Source organism: Anomaloglossus baeobatrachus, chromosome 5 (genome assembly GCF_048569485.1).
Source record: "Anomaloglossus baeobatrachus isolate aAnoBae1 chromosome 5, aAnoBae1.hap1, whole genome shotgun sequence".
In the NCBI taxonomy this organism is placed as follows: Eukaryota; Metazoa; Chordata; class Amphibia; order Anura; family Aromobatidae; genus Anomaloglossus; species Anomaloglossus baeobatrachus.
In genome coordinates, this window is record NC_134357.1 from 115,837,323 (window position 1) to 115,858,563 (window position 21,241).

General features: G+C 48.7%; 1 protein-coding gene across 1 annotated transcript in view; it reads right to left on the reverse strand.

Moving 5' to 3' along the window:
- SLC25A16 (solute carrier family 25 member 16) overlaps positions 1 to 21,241 on the reverse strand; it is a 40,167-nt gene that overhangs the window by 18,211 nt on the left and 715 nt on the right. The window contains exons 2-4 of the mRNA XM_075352381.1: positions 19,351 to 19,492; positions 14,673 to 14,765; positions 8,320 to 8,453 (exon numbers count right to left, since the gene is read on the reverse strand). Coding sequence (XP_075208496.1) covers positions 8,320 to 8,453; positions 14,673 to 14,765; positions 19,351 to 19,444 — 321 coding nt within the window. The 5' untranslated portion in view covers positions 19,445 to 19,492. The remainder of the gene's footprint in view (positions 1 to 8,319; positions 8,454 to 14,672; positions 14,766 to 19,350; positions 19,493 to 21,241) is intronic.

Genomic DNA, 21,241 nt, shown 5'->3' on the forward strand with positions numbered 1-21,241 from the left:
TGACCCCAACCATAGGCGGCCTTACATTCCCCGGGCCCCCCCGCTACCCTGCCTTACAATCGGGGGGTGCCCTACATTGGCGGACCCCCCCGAAACCCCCACCCTGCCTTACTTTCGGGGGGGTCCTACTTTCGGGGAAACACGGTATGTAATGTGTACAGCCAGCCCAACTTATTACTATCCCTTTTTTTGATGGAGATTTTAGTAAGATTGAAACTTTTAAAGAGAACCTGACAGCGGATACCGGTTGCCCAAACCGTGGTCAGCATGTTTCTGTCACTGGCTGTATGATCACAGCCAGGTATGTGACTCTGAAACGCTGCAGTGATTCCAAGAAGATACATTACTTCTGGAGACCGAGCTGTACTGCACACTATTTGGACAGGCGGGTCCCTGGTGGCTTCTCCCAGCCCACTGATAGAGACTGACAACTCTCCGGCTATAACCCCACATAGGCAGAAATCTGTCAATCCAGGGCAGTAGGCCAGATAGAAGTGTCCGGGGACCGATCTGTCCAAATACTGTGCAGTACAGCTCGGTCCCCAGAGGTTAGTGAAACTATGTTTTTTCTCGTAATCACTGCAGCGTTTCAGAGTCCGACATACCTGGCTGTGATCATACAGACAGTGACAGATACATACTGACCACAGTTTGGGCAGCCGCTATCAGTTATCAGGTTCCCTTTAAGCACAAAGTATAGAGTATAGAGAATTAAGTATTAAGTATAGAGAATTGTAGATTCATTCTAGACTGCGGCGACAGCCTTCAAGGAACAAATGGGTGTTTTAATGCTACCTAGGAACCGTTGCTTTAATTTTTATTTCATAGATCTATAGTACACATCAAAATAGGCAACTCCGTAATGTATCTTATCAGAGCAGTCCGCTTCTTTCTCTGCCAGAATTGATCAGTCATTATCAACATTCTCAATTCAGAGGTAAAAAAGAGAATTTTGTTTACTTACCGTAAATTCTTTTTCTTATAGTTCCGTAATGGGAGACCCAGACCATGGGTGTATAGCTTCTGCCTCCGGAGGACACAAAGTACTACACTAAAAGTGTAGCTCCTCCCTCCGAGCATATACACCCCCTGGATAACCAATTATAGCCAGTTTAGTGCAAAAGCTGAAGGAGGACAGCCACCCACAAGTAGAAATAGAGCAAGAACCGGAACAACCGGAGACTGTCTACAACAACAGCCGGTGAAAACACACGGAACAAGAAAACTGCCAACAGGCAACAGGGAGGGTGCTGGGTCTCCCATTACGGAACTATAAGAAAAAGAATTTACGGTAAGTAAACAAAATTCTCTTTTTCTTCATCGTTCCTTATGGGAGACCCAGACCATGGGACGTCTCAAAGCAGTCCATGGGTGGGAATAAACAGAAAACTGAGAAGTAGGCGAAACCTAACTTCACAAATGGGCGACAGCCGCCTGAAGGATGCGTCTGCCCAAGCTCGCATCTGCCGAAGCATGAGCATGCACTTGGTAGTGCTTTGAAAAGGTATGCAGACTAGTCCAAGTGGCAGCCTGACAGACCTGCTGAGCCGTAGCCTGGTGCCTGAAAGCCCAAGAGGCACCGACAGCTCTGGTCGAGTGTGCCTTGATCCCCGGCGGGGGAGGCACCTGAGTACTCTGGTAGGCATCGGAAATGGCCGACCTAATCCAACGAGCTAGGGTCGGCTTAGAAGCCGAGAGGCCCTTACGCCGACCTGAGGTCAGCACAAAAAGAGAGGTGCACCGCCTAAGAGCAGCGGTGCGAGACACATAGATCCGGAGCGCCCGCACCAGATCCAGAGTATGCAACGCTTTTTCAAAGCGATGAACAGGAGCTGGACAAAAGGAAGGCAGGGAAATATCCTGGTTAAGGTGGAAAGGAGATACCACCTTAGGAAGAAAGTCCGGAGTCGGACGGAGAACCACCTTGTCTTGATGAAAAACCAAAAAAGGTGACTCCGAAGAGAGAGCAGCCAAATCAGAGACTCTCCTGAGGGAAGTTATGGCCACTAGAAAGACCACTTTCTGTGAAAGACGGGACAAAGAAACCTCCTTAAGTGGCTCAAAAAGGGGTTTCTGCAAGGCCGTGAGGACCAGATTAAGGTCCCAGGGATCCAAAGGCCGCCGGTAAGGCGGAATGATATGAGATGCGCCCTGCATGAAGGTGCGCACCTGAGCCAGCCAGGCGATACGCCGCTGGAACAATACTGACAGAGCTGAGACCTGTCCCTTGAGGGAATTGAGGGATAGTCCTAGCTGCAGACCGGACTGTAGAAAGGACAGGAGGGTCGGCAGAGAAAAAGGCCAAGGAGCATGGCCGGAAGAGCGACACCAGGACAGCAAAATCTTCCAAGTCCTGTGATAGATTTTGGCCGTGGACGACTTACGGGCCCGAGTCATAGTGGAAATGACTTCAGGAGGGATACCAGACGTCGTCAAGATCCAGGACTCAAGAACCACGCCGTCAATCTGAGAGCCGCAGAATTCTGGCGGAAAAACGGACCTTGTGAGAGAAGGTCTGGACGGTCCGGAAGATGCCACGGCACCTCTACGGACAGATGGAGCAGGTCTGGGTACCAAGCTCGCCTGGGCCAGTCTGGAGCAATGAGGATGACCCGACGGCCCTCCATGCTGATCTTGCGCAGGACTCTGGGCAAGAGAGCTAGAGGGGGAAACACGCAAGACAGACGAAACTGGGACCAATCCTGAACCAGCGCGTCCGCTGCAATGGCCTGGGGATCGTGGGAGCGAGCCACGTAAACCGGAACCTTGTTGTTGTGCCGGGATGCCATTAGATCCACTTCCGGAGTGCCCCACTTGCGGCAGATTGTCCGAAACACTGCCGGATGCAGAGCCCACTCGCCGCTGTCCACGGTTTGGCGGCTGAGATAATCTGCCTCCCAGTTTTCCACGCCTGGAATGTGGACTGCGGATATGGAGGACTTGGAGTCCTCCGTCCACTGAAGGATGCGTTGAACCTCCAACATTGCCAGGCGGCTGCGTGTCCCGCCCTGGTGATTGATGTAGGCAACCGCAGTCGCGTTGTCTGACTGGACTCGAATGTGCTTGCCCGCCAACAGATGGTGAAAGGCTAAGAGAGCTAGAAGCACAGTTCTGATTTCCAGCACATTGATCAAGAGGGCTGATTCGGACTGAGTCCAAGTGCCCTGCGCTCTGTGGTGGAGATATACTGCTCCCCAGCCGGTTAGACTGGCGTCCGTGGTGAGGATCACCCAGGACGGGGCCAGGAAGGAGCGTCCCTGAGACAGAGAGAGGGTCCGAAGCCACCACTGAAGGGAGCCCCTGGTCTGTGGCGACAGAGCTACCAACCTGTGCAAGGAGTAAGTCCGCTTGTCCCAACAGCGGAGAATGTCCGGCTGCAGAGGACGCAGATGGAACTGGGCAAAGGGAACCGCTTCCATTGACGCCACCATCTGACCCAGCACCTGCATTAGGTGCCTGATGGAGTGACGGCGAGACCTCAGCAAAGAGCGCACCGTCAGATGAAGGGACTGCTGTTTGACTAAGGGCAGCTTTACAAGTGCCGGCAAAGTCTCGAACTGCATCCCCAGGTACGTAAGACTCTGGGTCGGAGTCAGAGGGGACTTGGGTAGATTGACAAGCCACCCGAACTGGACTAGAGTGGCGAGAGTGAGTGAGACACTCCGCTGACAGTCTGCACTGGATGAAGCCTTGACCAGAAGGTCGTCCAGGTAAGCAATCACTGCCAACCCCTGGAGGTGCAGAACCGCAACCACTGCTGCCATGACTTTGGTGAATACTCGAGGGGCCGTGGCTAACCCGAAGGGGAGAGCCACGAATTGGAAATGTTCCTCTCCGATTGCAAAACGTAGCCAACGCTGGTGTGAAACTGCAATTGGCACATGCAAATAAGCATCTCTGATGTCGATGGATGCTAGAAAATCTCCTTGGGTCATTGAGGCAATGACTGATCGCAGAGATTCCATGCGAAAGTGCCGCACCTGAACATGCTTGTTGAGAAGCTTGAGATCCAGGATGGGCCGGAAGGAACCGTCCTTCTTGGGGACTAGGAAGAGGTTTGAGTAGAAACCTCTGAACCGTTCCCGGGCGGGAACCGGTACAATTACTCCGTTGGCCTGCAAGGATGCCACGGCCTGAGAGAAGGCGGCGGCCTTGGAGCAGGGGGGAGTGGACAGAAAAAATCTGTTTGGCGGGCTGGAAGAGAATTCTATCCTGTAGCCGTGGGAGAGGATATCCCGCACCCACTGATCGGAGACGTGTTGAAACCACACGTCGCCAAAGTGGGAGAGCCTGCCACCGACCAAGGACGTTGCTGGCGCGGCCAGATAGTCAAGAGGAGGCTGCCTTAGTGGCAGCGGCTCCTGCGGCCTTCTGAGGACGCGGCCTCGTGCGCCAGCTGGGTTTTCGGTCCTTGGCTGAGTTAGTGGACGAGGCTGAGGGCTTAGAGGATGACCAGTTAGAGGAAAGAGAAGGAACGAAACCTCGATTGGTTCCTGCCTTGGACAGGTTTCCTGGTTTTAGTTTGTGGCAAGGAAGTACTCTTCCCGCCAGTAGCCTCCTTAATAATTTCATCCAGTTGTTCGCCGAACAGCCGGGGCCCAGCAAATGGGAGCCCAGCAAGGTACTTCTTGGAAGAAGCGTCTGCTTTCCACTCTCGAAGCCACAAGATCCTGCGGATAGCGAGGGAATTAGCCGAAGCCACCGCAGTGCGGTGAGAAGCCTCCAGAATGGCAGACATGGCATAGGATGAAAAGGCTGAAGCCTGGGAAGTTAAGGCAACCATTTCGGGCATAGAGTCCCTGGTGAGGGAATGCATCTCCTCCAGAGAAGCAGAGACGGCTTTGAGAGCCCACACTGCTGCAAAAGATGGGGAGAACGAGGCCCCTGCCGCTTCATATACAGATTTGGCCAGAAGGTCAACCTGGCGGTCAGTGGAATCCTTAAGTGAGGTGCCATCAGCCACAGATACAACTGTCCGGGCTGAGATTCTAGACACCGGAGGGTTTACCTTTGGTGAATGAGCCCACTCCTTGACTACCACTGGTGGAAAGGGAAAACGGTCATCAGAACTACGCTTTGGGAAGCGTTTGTCAGGACAGGCCCTGGGCTTGGTCACAGTGGCCTGAAAACTGGAGTGGTTAAAGAACACACTCCTTGCTCTCTTAGGTGAGGTAAACTGGTGTTTTTCTACCAGAGAGGGTTGTTCCTCTGATACTGGTGGATTGAGGTCCAGTACAGAATTAATGGACGCAATCAAATCACTAACATATGCATCACCCTCGGTGAGATCAATGGGGCACATGGAGGTAGCGTCCGAGCCCACCGTAAAAGCATCCTCCTCGTCCTGCGATTCAGCTCGTGAATCAGAGCCGCGGGACGAGGAAGGAGAGGAGCCCCTGCGTCTCCTTTTAGGAGGACCGGGTCTGGGACCAGATGAAGAATCCTCTGCGAGCTCTGCTGAGCGAGCCGTAGCAGCAGGGGCACCCTGTGAAGGGGGCTGATGCATGCTCAGCAGAGTCCGGGACAACTGTCCCATGGAGTCAGCAAAGGACTGGGAGATAGACTTAGAGAAGGATTCTACCCAAGCCGGGGGTTCAGCCACCGGAGCCGGAGCAGCCGGAGGGACCACTGGGGATGAGACCTCAGGCTGAGGCACCACCATGTTAGAGCAGGCATCACAATGTGGATATGTGCTCGGTTCAGGCAGTACGAGCTTACATGCAGTGCATATAGAGTACAGCCTTGCAGCCTTGCTCCTTGTGTGAGACATGCTGCTGAAGTGGGGGTTCTGAGCTAGAATGGCCCCCAGAGAGTATATAAGCAGGTCCACAACCGAAGGTTGTGGCTTACCAGACCGTTTTGTGTGCCCTCCAGATCCCACAGGCCGGACCCCCAGAGAGATGCTGCAGCCAGCTCTGATCAGTGTGAGAACGCTGATAAAATGGCGCCGGAGCAAGGAGAGGGGGCGGGGCCAACTCCAAGAGCGGGAACTGGAGGGCAAAGGAGGAATAGAGGGGAGGGAATCTTTCCTCAGAGAGGAGTGTCCCTTCCCTGTGCTGAACAGCCGCTGGGTGGAGCCGCACTGTCCCTCTGCATGATTGGCATGCAGGGGCAGTGAAAACGAAAGTAGGCCTCAGGCGAAGCCGGGGCCTAAATTTAACAATGCGGCCGGCTAGCAGGCACCATCGGCGCGGTTCTCCGGTGAAAACCAGAGAACCGGACGGAAATGTCAGCATAGTTACACAGCACACTCTCCCCAACAATAAAGTACAAGGGACCCCTCAATAACCAAATCTCATATACTTAGCTTGTGAGACGCAGGGCCAGGTCCCTGAGGGATGAGTGCTCCGTCCGGCAGGATCCAAAAAGGGGCTGCGGATGGAGACCGGTCTCCTGCAAGGCAGGAAGAACCGTGCTGGCTCCCACTTCAAGCCAGAGCCCTAGGGGATGGTGAAGGAGCACGGCATAAAGGGCTCCAGCCCTGAAATCAACCTTAACAGCACCGCCTACACAGTGGGGTGAGAAGGGACATGCCGGGAGTCCAGGATTGGACCCGCTTTTCTTCAAACTCTTTTCCAAAAAATCAAAATCAGATGAGAATGCATGTGTGGATGTGTGCCTCCTGAACACAAAGCATTGAACTGGCTATAATTGGTTATCCAGGGGGTGTATATGCTCGGAGGGAGGAGCTACACTTTTTAGTGTAGTACTTTGTGTGTCCTCCGGAGGCAGAAGCTATACACCCATGGTCTGGGTCTCCCATAAGGAACGATGAAGAAATCTGTATTCAGTGAAGACTTTTCCCATTACTGAGATAGGAGATGGCGGCTCTTACTGATGAGATTCTATGTAGATAGATGAAGGAAGGGGTGGAGTGCTGACTCTAGCTCCTCCCTCTTCCTCCTCCCATCGTCATACAAGCTCCTCAGTAGCAGCTGCCATCTCCTATCTTAGTAATGGGAAAGTCTTCACTGAATACAGATTTTACCTCAGAATTAAGAATGTCGATAATGACTGATCAATTCTGTCAGAGAGAGAAGCAGATTTGTCTGATGAGATATATTACAGAGTTGCTTGTTTTCATGTGTGCTATAGATTTATGAAATAAAAATTTAAAGAATGTTTGCACTTTAAGTAGCAGATTTTATAGGTACAAAGTTCAGCGCTGATCTGAAGATTATGTTGGAAAACAATCATCTGTCAAAGAACACGCAACCTTTAGTCAGCTCGTGTTTCCTTTTCTGTAATAAAATGCTTACGGGATTCCAACACGGAGAAGAAATACATTTTCACCTAGGTTTAAACACACCTTCCATGGAATCAAAATTATTGCTAAAACTCCTTAGACAGGTTAAAATAACTAAACTATACTCGCCCTCCCCAACCTCCTACAGGTGCCCCCGCTGTTTCCTAGTCTAGACCCCAAGGCTACGCTCGTACGATGAGGTTTGGTGAGTTTTAATGTTGCAGAATTTCTGCATCTATTATGTAAATTGGCTTATTTGCATTTTTCATGGCATTTATATCACATTTTTTTGTCTGTTGGTGTGTCATGTTTTAAATAAAGCTGCTTTGTGTTTAATTCTTCCTGGTATTGGGCTATAACAAATCTTCATATGTATATTACATGCGTTTTTAGTGCATTTCCACTGCAGAAACACGTGTGTTTTTTACTAGAGGATTTTTTACATCTGTTGCATATCAATGGGAAATATCTGCGCAGAAAACTCAGTGCACCAACAAGAAAAACTGACATGCTGCAGATTTGATACACGGACCACAGGTCAGTCTACGCTGAGAAGCCCGGTGGGCAGGAGATTGCTATAAATCCCATCCACTTTGCTGGAACAGTAAGACACTGCGTTATTGCCGCAGCAAGAATATGCAGCATAAAAAAACTCAGCAAACACTAATCATAGGAACACAGCTTAAAAGTGCAGAAATGCCTGCGCACTCACTCATTGGCTGCGGCAGGATGCTGCTGTGACCAGTGATTGGCTAATGGGCTATTTATGGTGTGTGGAAGATAAGTACCAGAATAGGACCCGCAGGCACTAGTGAGGGCAAAAATTGATTTATTTTAACCAGATTGATCATTTTTAGCATTAGGACCCTTTCAGACTTCCATGATCATCAGTCTGACCTCGGAAAAGATCTTCTGGAAAAATGATCAAATTTCCCATTGACTCCTACTATATCAGGTACTCGAGTCAAGCCCATCATAGCGTCCAATCAGCTCATTTTGAGTACTGAGCACCCAAACATTGTAGTGCTTGTCCATCACTAGTTATAAAACTGTATCCCAAAATGAAGACGTACCTTTTTATACTTGTCAAATGCCATAAATTGAATGGCACCATAAGGAAAGATCCTAATCATCATGGCTCCATTTCCTTTGTACAAACCCAAGAAACCTTCGTTCTTTCTGACAGCAAATACAGTAGATAAGACGCCTACATGAAAAAGGGGAAATCATGAAATATATCAACTGAAGTACAGCAAATCTATGTGGTAAGGCGGAATTTATTCTGTTACAATGAGGGGTTTTTTTCTCTAAAGAAGGGAATTTTGTTTACTTACCGTAAATTCCTTTTCTTCTAGCTCCAATTGGGAGACCCAGACAATTGGGTGTATAGCTTCTGCCTCCGGAGGCCACACAAAGTATTACACTTAAAAGTGTAAAGCCCCTCCCCTTCTGCCTATACACCCCCCGTGCATCACGGGCTCCTCAGTTTTGGTGCAAAAGCAAGAAGGAGGAAAAGTTATAAATTGTTTTAAAGTAAATTCAATCCGAAGGAATTTCGGAGAACTGAAACCATTCAACATGAACAACATGTGTACACAAATAACAACAGCCCGAAGGGAACAGGGGCGGGTGCTGGGTCTCCCAATTGGAGCTAGAAGAAAAGGAATTTACGGTAAGTAAACAAAATTCCCTTCTTCTTTGTCGCTCCATTGGGAGACCCAGACAATTGGGACGTCCAAAAGCAGTCCCTGGGTGGGTAAAATAATACCTCGTAATGGAGCCGTAAAACGGCCCCTTCCTACAGGTGGGCAACCGCCGCCTGAAGGACTCGCCTACCTAGGCTGGCATCTGCCGAAGCATAGGTATGCACCTGATAGTGTTTCGTGAAAGTGTGCAGGCTCGACCAGGTAGCCGCCTGACACACCTGCTGAGCCGTAGCCTGGTGCCTCAAAGCCCAGGAAGCACCCACGGCTCTGGTAGAATGGGCCTTCAGCCCTGAGGGAACCGGAAGCCCAGCAGAACGGTAAGCTTAGAGAATTGGTTCCTTGATCCACCGAGCCAGGGTTGATTTGGAAGCCTGTGACCCTTTACGCTGGCCAGCGACAAGGACAAAGAGTGCATCCGAGCGGCGCAGGGGCGCCGTACGAGAAATGTAGAGTCTGAGTGCTCTCACCAGATCTAACAAGTGCAAATCCTTTTCACATTGGTGAACTGGATGAGGACAAAAAGAGGGTAAGGAGATATCCTGATTGAGATGAAAGGAGGATACCACCTTAGGGAGAAATTCCGGAACCGGACGCAGAACCACCTTGTCCTGGTGAAACACCAGGAAAGGGGCTTTGTACGACAACGCTGCTAGCTCAGACACTCTCCGAAGTGATGTGACTGCTACTAGGAAGACCACTTTCTGCGAAGGCGTGAAATTGAAATATCCTTCATTGGCTCGAAAGGTGGCTTCTGAAGAGCCATCAGCACCCTGTTCAGATCCCAGGGTTCTAACGGCTGCTTGCAAGGAGGGACTATGTGACAAACCCCCTGCAGGAACGTGCGTACCTGTGGAAGTCTGGCTAGGCGCTTCTGAAAAAACACAGAGAGCGCTGAGACTTGTCCCTTAAGGGAGCCGAGCGACAAACCTTTTTCCAATCCGGATTGAAGGAAGGAAAGAAAAGTGGGCAAGGCAAATGGCCAGGGAGAAAAACCCTGATCAGAGCACCAAGATAAGAATATCCTCCACGTCCTGTGGTAGATCTTGGCGGATGTTGGTTTCCTAGCCTGTCTCATAGTGGCAATGACCTCATGAGATAACCCTGAAGACGCTAGGATCCAGGACTCAATGGCCACACAGTCAGGTTGAGGGCCGCAGAATTCAGATGGAAAAACGGCCCTTGAGACAGCAAGTCTGGTCGGTCTGGTAGTGCCCACGGTTGGCCCACCGTGAGATGCCAAAGATCCGGGTACCACGACCTCCTCGGCCAGTCTGGAGCGACGAGGATGGCGCGGCGGCAGTCGGACCTGATTTTGCGTAACACTCTGGGCAACAGTGCCAGAGGAGGAAACACATAAGGGAGTTGAAACTGCGACCAATCCTGAACTAAGGCGTCTGCCGCCAAAGCTCTGTGATCTTGAGACCGTGCCATGAATGTCGGGACCTTGTTGTTGTGCCGGGACGCCATTAGGTCGACGTCCGGCATCCCCCAGCGGCAACAGATCTCCTGAAACACGTCCGGGTGAAGGGACCATTCCCCTGCGTCCATGCCCTGGCGACTGAGAAAGTCTGCTTCCCAGTTTTCTACGCCCGGGATGTGAACTGCGGATATGGTGGAGGCTGTGGCTTCCACCCATAGCAGAATCCGCCGGACTTCCAGGGAGGCTTGCCGACTGCGTGTTCCGCCTTGGTGGTTGATGTATGCCACCGCTGTGGAGTTGTCCGACTGAATTCGGATCTGCTTGCCTTCCAGCCACGGCTGGAACGCCTTTAGGGCAAGATACACTGCCTGTATCTCCAGAACATTGATCTGAAGGGAGGACTCTGGCTGAGTCCAAGTACCCTGAGCCCTGTGGTGGAGAAAGACCGCTCCCCACCCTGACAGGCTCGCGTCCGTCGTGACCACAGCCCAGGATGGGGGCAGGAAGGATTTCCCCTTCGGCAGAGAAGTGGGAAGAAGCCACCACTGAAGGGAAGCCTTGGCTGCCCGAGAAAAGGAGACGTTCCTGTCGAGGGACGTCGACTTCCTGTCCCATTTGCGGAGAATGTCCCATTGAAGTGGACGCAGATGAAACTGCGCAAAAGGAACTGCCTCCATTGCTGCTACCATCTTCCCTAGGAAGTGCATGAGGCGCCTCAAGGGGTGTGACTGGCCTTGAAGGAGAGATTGCACCCCTGTCTGTAGTGAACGCTGTTTGTCCAGCGGAAGCTTCACTATCGCTGAGAGAGTATGAAACTCCATGCCAAGATATGTCAGTGATTGGGCCGGTGTCAAATTTGACTTTGGAAAATTGATGATCCACCCGAAACTCTGGAGAGTCTCCAGAGCAATGTTCAGGCTGTGTTGGCATGCCACTTGAGAGGGTGCCTTGACAAGCAGATCGTCTAAGTAAGGGATCACCGAGTGTCCCTGAGAGTGCAGAACTGCTACTACTGTTGCCATGACCTTGGTGAAGACCCGTGGGGCTGTCGCCAGGCCGAAAGGCAGTGCCACGAACTGAAGGTGTTCGTCCCCTATGGCGAAACGCAGGAAGCGCTGATGCTCTGGAGCAATCGGTAAGTGGAGATAAGCATGTTTGATGTCGATTGATGCTAGGAAATCTCCTTGGGACATTGAGGCGATGACGGAGCGGAGCGATTCCATCCGGAACCGCCTGGTTTTTACGTGTTTGTTGAGCAGTTTTAGGTCCAGAACAGGACGGAAGGATCCGTCCTTTTTCGGCACCACGAACAAGTTGGAGTAAAAACCGTGACCCTGTTGCTGAACAGGAACAGGGATCACCACTCCTTCTGCCTTCAGAGTGCACACCGCCTGAAGAAGAGCATCGGCTCGCTCGGGGGGCGGAGATGTTCTGAAAAATCGAGTCGGAGGACGAGAGCTGAACTCTATCCTGTAACCGTGAGACAGAACGTCTCTCACCCAACGGTCTTTTACCTGTGGCAGCCAGGCGTCGCAAAAGCGGGAAAGCCTGCCACCGACCGAGGATGCGGTGTGAGGAGGCCGAAAGTCATGAGGAAGCCGCTTTGGGAGCGGTTCCTCCGGCGGTCTTTTTAGGACGTGACTTAGACCGCCATGAATCGGAGTTCCTCTGATCCTTCTGAGGCCTTTTGGACGAGGAGAATTGAGACCTGCCCGCGGGCCGAAAGGACCGAAACCTCGATTGTACCTTCCGTTGTTGAGGTCTGTTTGGTTTGGACTGGGGTAAGGATGAGTCCTTTCCCTTGGATTGTTTAATGATTTCATCCAATCGCTCACCAAACAGGCGGTCGCCAGAAAATGGCAAACCGGTTAAGAACTTTTTGGAAGCAGAGTCTGCCTTCCATTCACGTAGCCACATGGCCCTGCGGACTGCCACCGAATTGGCGGATGCTACCGCCGTATGGCTCGCAGAGTCAAGGACAGCATTAATGGCGTAGGACGCAAACGCCGACGCCTGAGAGGTTAAGGACACCACTTGCGGAGCAGACGTACGTGTGACTGCATTAATCTGCGCATGACAAGCTGAGATAGCTTGGAGTGCCCATACGGCTGCGAATGCTGGAGCAAAAGACGCGCCGATAGCTTCATAGATGGATTTCAACCAGAGCTCCATCTGTCTGTCAGTGGCATCTTTGAGTGAAGCCCCATCTTCCACTGCAACTATGGATCTAGCCGCCAGTCTGGAGACTGGAGGATCCACCTTGGGACACTGAGCCCAGCCCTTGACAACGTCAGGGGGGAAGGGATAACATGTATCCTTAAGGCGCTTGGAAAAACGCTTATCTGGACAAGCTCGGTGTTTCTGGACTGCTTCTCTGAAGTCAGAGTGATCTAGAAACGTACTCATTGTACGCTTGGGAAACCTGAAACGGAATTTCTCCTGCTGAGAAGCTGACTCCTCAATTGTAGGAGCTGGGGGAGAAATATCCAACACCTGATTGATGGTCGCTATAAGGTCATTCACTATGGCGTCACCTTCAGGTGTATCTAGGTTGAGAGCGGCCTCAGGATCAGAATCCTGATCTGCTACCTCCGCTTCATCATCCAGAGAGTCCTCCTGCTGAGACCCTGAACAGTGTGATGAAGTCGAGGGAATTTCCCAGCGAGCCCCCTTAGGCGGCCTGGGACTGCGGTCCGTGTCAGAGACCTCACCCTGGGACCTATGGGTCACCCCAGGAGCACTTTGCTGCTCCAACTGAGGGGGGCCTGGGGTCAATGATTCAACAGTGCCCGGGGCCTGAGTCACCGGTCTGGACTGTAAGGCTTCTAGTATCTTAGCAGACCATTTATCCATACTCTCAGACAGTTTGTCAGCAAATACTGCAAACTCCGTCCCTGTCACCTGGACAGTGGTAGCAGGTGGTTCCACCTGGGCCACCAGTAGCAGAGGCTCCGGCTGAGTAAGTGCCACAGGGGCCGAGCATTGCACACAATGAGGGTCGGTGGAACCTGCCGGTAGTATAGCCGCACATGAGGTACAGGTTGCAAAGTAAGCCTGTGCTTTGGCACCCTTGCTTTTTGCGGACGACATGCTGTTGTCTCCTCAGAGTACAATCCAGGAGGGTATATAGCCAAAAATCAACAGTGCGACCGTACAGTGTAAATGTATAGCATATAAGCATATATATATATATATATATATATATATATATATATATATATATATATATATATATATATATATATATATATATATATATATATATATGTACACTTCGGCACTCAGTGGGGCCAGCACCTCAGGTGCTGCTTACCGACCGCTCAAAGCGGTTGTGTGATCACCAGATTCCCTGCCTGGGCCTCCCAGAGCCGTGTTGTGTCTCCTCTCCAGCGTCAGAAGTGCTGACAGGAATGGCTGCCGGCGTTCTGTGGGGAGGAGGGGGCCGTGGGCGTGCCCTAGAAAGTGCGGGAATCTGGTGCCCCACTGTGCTGAGTGAGGGGGGAGGAGGATACAAAGTATGCTCCAGCCCTCAGCGCCGACGTCCTGTGCAGCGTCCCGCCCTTCCCCTGACTGGCAGGCCTGGGGGCGGTAATATGCGATACTAGGCCGCAAAAGCCGGGGACTAAAGTTATAAGCGCGGCCGGCAAATAAGCGCGGTCGGCGCGGTAGTCCCCGGCGCACTAACACACCCAGCAGTGCTGCAGTGTGTATGGCACAAGCGCTCATGCGCGGTCCCCCAAGGGAACACAGAGTACCTCACAGTAGCAGGGCCTTGTCCCTGACGATACCCGGCTCCTGTCCAGCAGATTCCCCAGGGGCTGCGGAGGGGGCACGGTCCCAGTGCCTGGAGACCGATTAGGATCCCACTTCACCCAGAGCCCTTAAGGGATGGGGAAGGAAAACAGCATGTGGCTCCTGCCTATGTACCCGCAATGGGTACCTCAACCTTAACAACACCGCCGACCAGAGTGGGGTGAGAAAGGAGCATGCTGGGGGCCCTGTTATGGGCCCTCTTTTCTTCCATCCGACATAGTCAGCAGCTGCTGCTGACTAAGATGTGGAGCTATGCGTGGATGTCAGCCTCCTTCGCACAAAGCATAAAAACTGAGGAGCCCGTGATGCACGGGGGGTGTATAGGCAGAAGGGGAGGGGCTTTACACTTTTAAGTGTAATACTTTGTGTGGCCTCCGGAGGCAGAAGCTATACACCCAATTGTCTGGGTCTCCCAATGGAGCGACAAAGAAACCACCAGTAGAAAGATTAGTGAACACCACCGAATCCATTCTGAAGTTATACTTACCCAAGTGTCTATAGTGGACATTTTGCGCTTGCAACAAAATCTTGATCCTGTCCAGAGGTGCAATGGTGGTTTTTGCACAGCAGCTTGCAACACCTACAGCATGTAAAAAAACGGGCACAGGGTAGGTTACCATTATTGCATTCAGTGCTTATAAACCAATCATTTAATAAAATGTCTCAAAAAGTAACAATATTTAATTTATAGATGTGACACGGTGGTGCCGCCACTATGGATGACACATCACCGCTGCCGGCAGTCACTGTCTGCTGTGGTCACATGTCTATGGACCAATACCACGCAGGATAACAGACCGAGAGTAGGAAATAGTGATACGGTGGGAGTGTAGTTGTCGGTGTCCGCTTTATCAAATGCCTCCTTGCACATATTATTGTTAAAGTGTATTTGCAGGTTTATAGAAAAATAACTAGGTTATGTTCACATGTAGATATTTTTCTGTGCTTTTTACCCACATGAAAAACGCAGGTCATGGACAGAAAACTGCAGCAGAAATTATGCATATTTTTATGTATTTTTAAACACATTTTTAGTAGTAACCGTTTTAAACCCCAATATGGAAAAACTGCAGTAAATACGCTGAAATAATGGACCTGTTGCGTTTAAGAAAATGCCACAAGTCAAAAATTTAATAAAAAAGTAAAATGTTTATGAAATTTTCAAAATCATTCATCTTGTTGTTACTTTAAAGTACTGCAAAAAAAAAGCATAAAAAATGCAACATGTGAACAAGCCCTTGGGCGGCAGGACTGTACACAATGATCACTTGTATAAATACGTTATATAGCAGATCCTGCTTTTACATAGCAGCACTGATCAGCAACAGTTCATACTGCGATTATCTATACACTAGAAGAGACAAAGGCCCTGATTCATCAACACCGGCCTTGCTGAGAAGGCAGAGTCACGTGCACAAGCCTCTTAATGCATCAGGCAAGGTGTTCTGCACCTCTGTCTACACCTCGCCACAAAACTTACTCCGGTCCAGGACTGGAGTAAGCTTGTCATGCATTTTACAAGAAAGGGTCGTGCCACTCCGCTCACTTTGTCACAACTGGCCAAAAACGCAATGAAAACACCAGTCATAAAAATTGAGCAGCCTTGCATTGGACAAAATTTTGGTAGCTTTTTACACCACTTTTCTGACATAAAAGTTTTAAAAATGGAGGCCAAAGTGTCTCTGCTTTGTCTCCTAAGGTCCCATATCCGGTACGAGAGACAGTATCAGCAAGTATTAGGAATCTAGTGCATGGACCATGGCTGATCAGTACTGCTATACAATGTATTTAGAAAAATAAATTATTGCACCTCCTCCTGAGCTCCCATAATAAGAGCCCTTTAAGGATCTGTTCACAAATGTATCCAGCAATAAAAGAAACAAGACTTTTCCAGATCCACTTCAGTTAAAATGTGGTTCATAGTATTCCATGATGATTTCTGTGGTTTCAAATGCAATATTATTCTTCCCATGAAATCTGCATATTTTCAATAAGGATTTTAGTAACAGAACCTCTTACACGAATGTGAACATCAAAACCATAAAGCAAAAAATTCCTATTAAAAATTCCAAATTTTATTAGTCATTCACTAAAAAATTGTCAGTGCAGTCCTACAAAATAGCCACTTAAAAGTGGTTGGGTAGGTGAGGGGGACAAGTGCGCAACTTACGGTATCGATGTAAAGGATGTTGTGGGGTAAGGGTAGGCTGATGCTGGCCCTATGAATTTCCCCTACCAACCAGCGGAGTGTAAACACCCTAACACTCTGTGCCCCCGCTCCTCGGTGGCTGTCCCTTACTGACCCTCCAATCCACAAAACCACCATCACCATAAACAGTGTACATGCAAAAAGTGCAGGTCAAAAAAACAATAGAAGTTGTCAAGAGTAACTACTCTCTATGGTCAATGATTACCAAAATACGGTAGCTCCCTTAGGGATAATCAAAATATGCTTAAATCCCAAGAAACCATGTTAGTACATATAAATATTCATAGGCCTTAATGCCTGCACACCCATCTAGGGTTATAGTACTTCTCAACTCTATGAGGTTATAGTACTTATCGTCTTATAGTGCTCATCATCTCGACGCGTTTCTCCCTCAGGATATCTGGGGGTTCATCAGGAGATGTACAAAGATACGTTGAACCGATGACATAATGGTAATCCGGTTACTGCTGTGCCTGGTGGCGTCACTCGGGACCACACAAATATGGGTCCTATCTCATTGGTGGTGTCAGGAATAATGCCTCACCATACCGTAAAACACCTCCACTTTAACCAGCTCGGTCAGTCACGTATAGCCCCGCCCCCTGTAGGCTTACCGTCCGTTCCCTTTGAACCACCGCGCCAATACACGTACGGTCACTTCCGTTGGCGGTCCAGTCTGACATCATACCGGAAATCGATATGACCCACAAGACATTGCTCACACTTACGGGACTCGAACGTCACACCGGAAGTTACGGAATTTGGAACGCACGCTGCGTTCCACGTGTGCAGCCTCTTATCACAGCAACCAGGAAGTTGTGTATCATGGGGGGGGTTATTTGAATTGGCTAGTCACGTGACTGATGAGTCTGATTGGGCCATTCATAGTGAAAAACAGATAAAGTGCGATATAATTAAATCGCCACAAAATTAACCATTGCTCGTCCTATAGGGACAATAAGCACACAGGCATCCCTGCCTATTCCCATAAATAACTCATCTCAATGATAGATGTGAAAAAAGAGAAAAAAGATCTTTAACCGAATATCATTTTGGAGGGGGATCATATGAAACTGGTGAAATTTAGCTGTTCATTAATCCCATCCGGGCTCATGCTGCGCAACAGAACAACAAAACTTTTCCAGATCCACTTCAGTTAAAATGTGGTTCATAGCATTCCATGATGATTTCTGTGGTTTCAAATGCAATATTATTCTTCCCATGAAATCTGCATATTTTCAATAATGATTTTAGTAACAGAACCTCTTACACGAATGTGAACATGTATTGTTTAAGGAAAGCGGTCCGCAGCTCTCCTATCCAAGGACATAAGCCGGGCAGATAGCCCATGAGGAGACGCTCATCCAAAATCCAAGCAGCCTATTTGGATATAACCATGTAAATTGAAAAAAGACAGCGTCCTAACTAAGGCAAGATGATGAACGTGCTTTTTATTCTACCATGATGCAAGATAGCAAAATAAAAAGCACATTGGACATCTCTCCTAAGCTGGGACGCTGCCTTAGATGTGAGCACAACCAAACTGTCACTTTTCCATAAGGAACAGCAGTATGGCTGTATAGCAGCCATTTGCATCTCTACAAAGAGTTGGACAATTAGCCAGTGGTGAGAAATCGACCATAGCCCCATATGAAAATCAGTCTTCACCGGAGGCGTCACTGGACCTCGCTCCTTTCCCAGTGAACGTCCAGCCTGATTTGCTCTACTCTCATTTTATTCATGGGTAGCACATCGCATCTCCAAAGAAAATATATCCTTTTTATTGGGAAGCGCCAGTAAAAGCATGTCAACAAGTTCAATTCAAAGTGGGGGGACTGATTGTTTGCTGGGGTCTGGTGGTCCCTAACTGAATGGAGCAGCAATTTAGCAGCTGCTCAAATAATTGACTATGGGACTGATGAAGATGGCTGAGCGCTGCTGAAGTCCATACAGCTTTATCAGCTATCTCTGGCAATGGACAATGAATAGAGATGCAGCAGCAGCAGCATGCACAGGGGGGCGCAGGACCCCAAGTGATCAAACATGCATTACCTATCTGTTGGGAAGGTGGTAGGGTGTGATTGTGGGATAACTGCTTTACAGGATATTCACTGAGGGAAACCAATTTAATTATCCCATTTCAAACTTGTTCTTAAAGGTCTCATGCACAAACTCATGTTCCCGACATACCATCTACATGAGCAGTGTTTTTCAATTCCCTTAAAATATGCAATGGAGCCCAGCACCTCTATAGATAGTGAATCTGTAACATTCTAGTAAAGCAGTGAAGCCTGTGGGAACTGCAATTATAACTGAACAACTAATGCTCTTTTGCAAAACTCATCCGTCCAGACATTTTATTTTATCCACCCTTAAAGGGAATCTGTCACCAGGTAATTTCCCACCTAATCTGGGAGCAGCATGATGTAGGGGCAGAGACCCGGATTCCAGGAATGTGTCACTTACTGGGCTGCCTAGTGTAGCTTTTATAAAATCTCCGTTTTATCAACACATGACTATCACTAGAGGACTAGTAAATGTGCTGCCATGTGGTCAAACCCCGCCCCCACCAATGATTGGCAGCTTTCTGCCTATGCACAGTGAATACAGAAAGCTGCCAATCAGTGGGGAGGTCAGACTTATATAGTGCTCAGCATTCACAGAACTGGTAGATCTGCAGATAAAACTGTATTTGTATCAAAACTGCAGCAAGAAGTGTCAATTCACTGGAATCAAAGTTTCTGCACCTACATCAAGTTGATCATAGATGGGAAAGCAAAAATCTAGCAACAGATTCCCTTTACCAAGACAATTTAGATATTCCTAGGTATTTTATGCTACAGTTTTTCTGCAACTCTATCACTGCTTCAGATACTGCATTTTCGGCTTCAAGGAATCTTTTTTTACGTTCCTATTAACTGACTTATTTATTTTTAGGATAAGAGAACGTGTTTACCTCCTGCTACAAAAGACCGAAGCCAATAGAAATCTCTATATCCGGGGTTCTGCAGTCGGCTTTTAGCCGGAGTAATCGCTGCTTCAGAAGTCATTTTGATCGATAATGCATGTTTCCTATGTAGAAAATATATAGAAGAATTCTGAGAGAGAAAAAAAGAGAAATAATTATGAAATATTTATAATACAAATCGAAAACTGTTTCATGTTTAATTATCAGATATAATTAAAAATATTATTTTTACCCGTTTGTCTGTTTAATAACTTTATTATATGTACAAATCTTACAAAACAATGAAAGGATTAATAACATTAACGCTTACAAAGTATGACTACATGTTCAATACGCCCTGAATAAAAAGGAATCACAGGGACGTATTTTTGGTCTATGGGTGTAACGGAGAGCACAGGGGTCCAATGTTCGCTTACGTGCTAGTGCACACGGCCGATGGTAAAGATGGACTCATTCATATCTGCAAATTTGATTTATTCAGCAGCCTGAACACGACATGCAAAGCAACCCACAACCTGTCTCTCCATACATCTGTGACCTAGTCTCCCGGTACTTACCTGCACACAACCTCCGATCTTCACAAGATCTTCTCTACTCCCCTCTCCTCTTCCCACAATCACATACAAAATTTCTCCCATGCCTCCCCCATACTCCTGAATGATCAGACTCTTGCCTATTGTGGAAACCTTTAAAAAGGAACCTGAAGACCCACCTCTTCTGACAAGCCTACAACCTGTAGTAACCCTCAGACCTTCATAGCGTTGCATGACCAGCTCCACCCTCACCTACTGTATGCTCAACCCCTTCTCTATAGGTTGTGAGCCCTCGCGAGCGGGGTCCTCTCTCCTCCTGTACCAGTCTGTGACTTGAATTGTTCATGATTATCGCATGTCTCTATGTATGCCCCTTCTTCCCATGTAAAGCACCACGGAATAAATGGAGAAACAACAACAACAACAACTACAACAACAACTACTACTACTACAACAACTACTACAACTACTACTAAAAGAGGTGCAAGGAAGGAAAACTGGGGGCATGGGGGGGGGGGGTCAAAGACACCTGGATGAGTACGGGAAGCAAGTTTAGCTCATTCAATCTGGTCCTACAGAAAAGCAACTACTGCAAATTGTTGGAAATATTAACCCTTTATTTCATGCTCTGCGGGTATCAATTTTCAAAATGTAGTCAGTATAGTCTGTGTAGTTCTAAAAACGTGTCTTTTCATTTACAATTTTCATTTATTTCCCCCAGACGGCAGCAAATAAAAGACAGTGTTACTTACAGCTTACACTGTGCATAAACTGAAGAACTGATGTGTTTGGAGTTCACAGTTGGCAATTTGGGGTAAAGGGGTTGTCTGGTTAAAACAAGTTAATACCTATTTATAGGATAGATGATAACATGTTGATCGGAGGGGAGTCTTATTTCTGGGATGGGCACCGATCGGCAGAACAGGTACTTTGATCACTAGAATGGATTGGCATGCACAACCACCGCTCCATTCATACTCTATGGGGCTTCTGGAAACAGCTGAGCGCAGTGCAAGGTGGCAGTATAAAGAATGAATGGAGTGATGGAGAATTAGGTGCGCTGTAATCCTTTCTGTAACAAGATATAAGTGCCCTGGTCTGCCTATCAGACTCATCTGCAAGTCATCACCTATACTATGGATAGGCGATAACTTTTTTCCCCATCGTAGAACCCGTTCAATGCTGGTGCTGATACAGGGCATCACAGATGAGGGGCACCTGCTGTCTCTGTTCACCACTACAGGTGCCTCACAATGGGCAGTTGCCCTCTGTCATTAGATGCCATGTTGCCCCAGCATTAGTCGGGGGTATGTGATGTTTTCTACCCGGTCCCGGTCAGTTGGCAT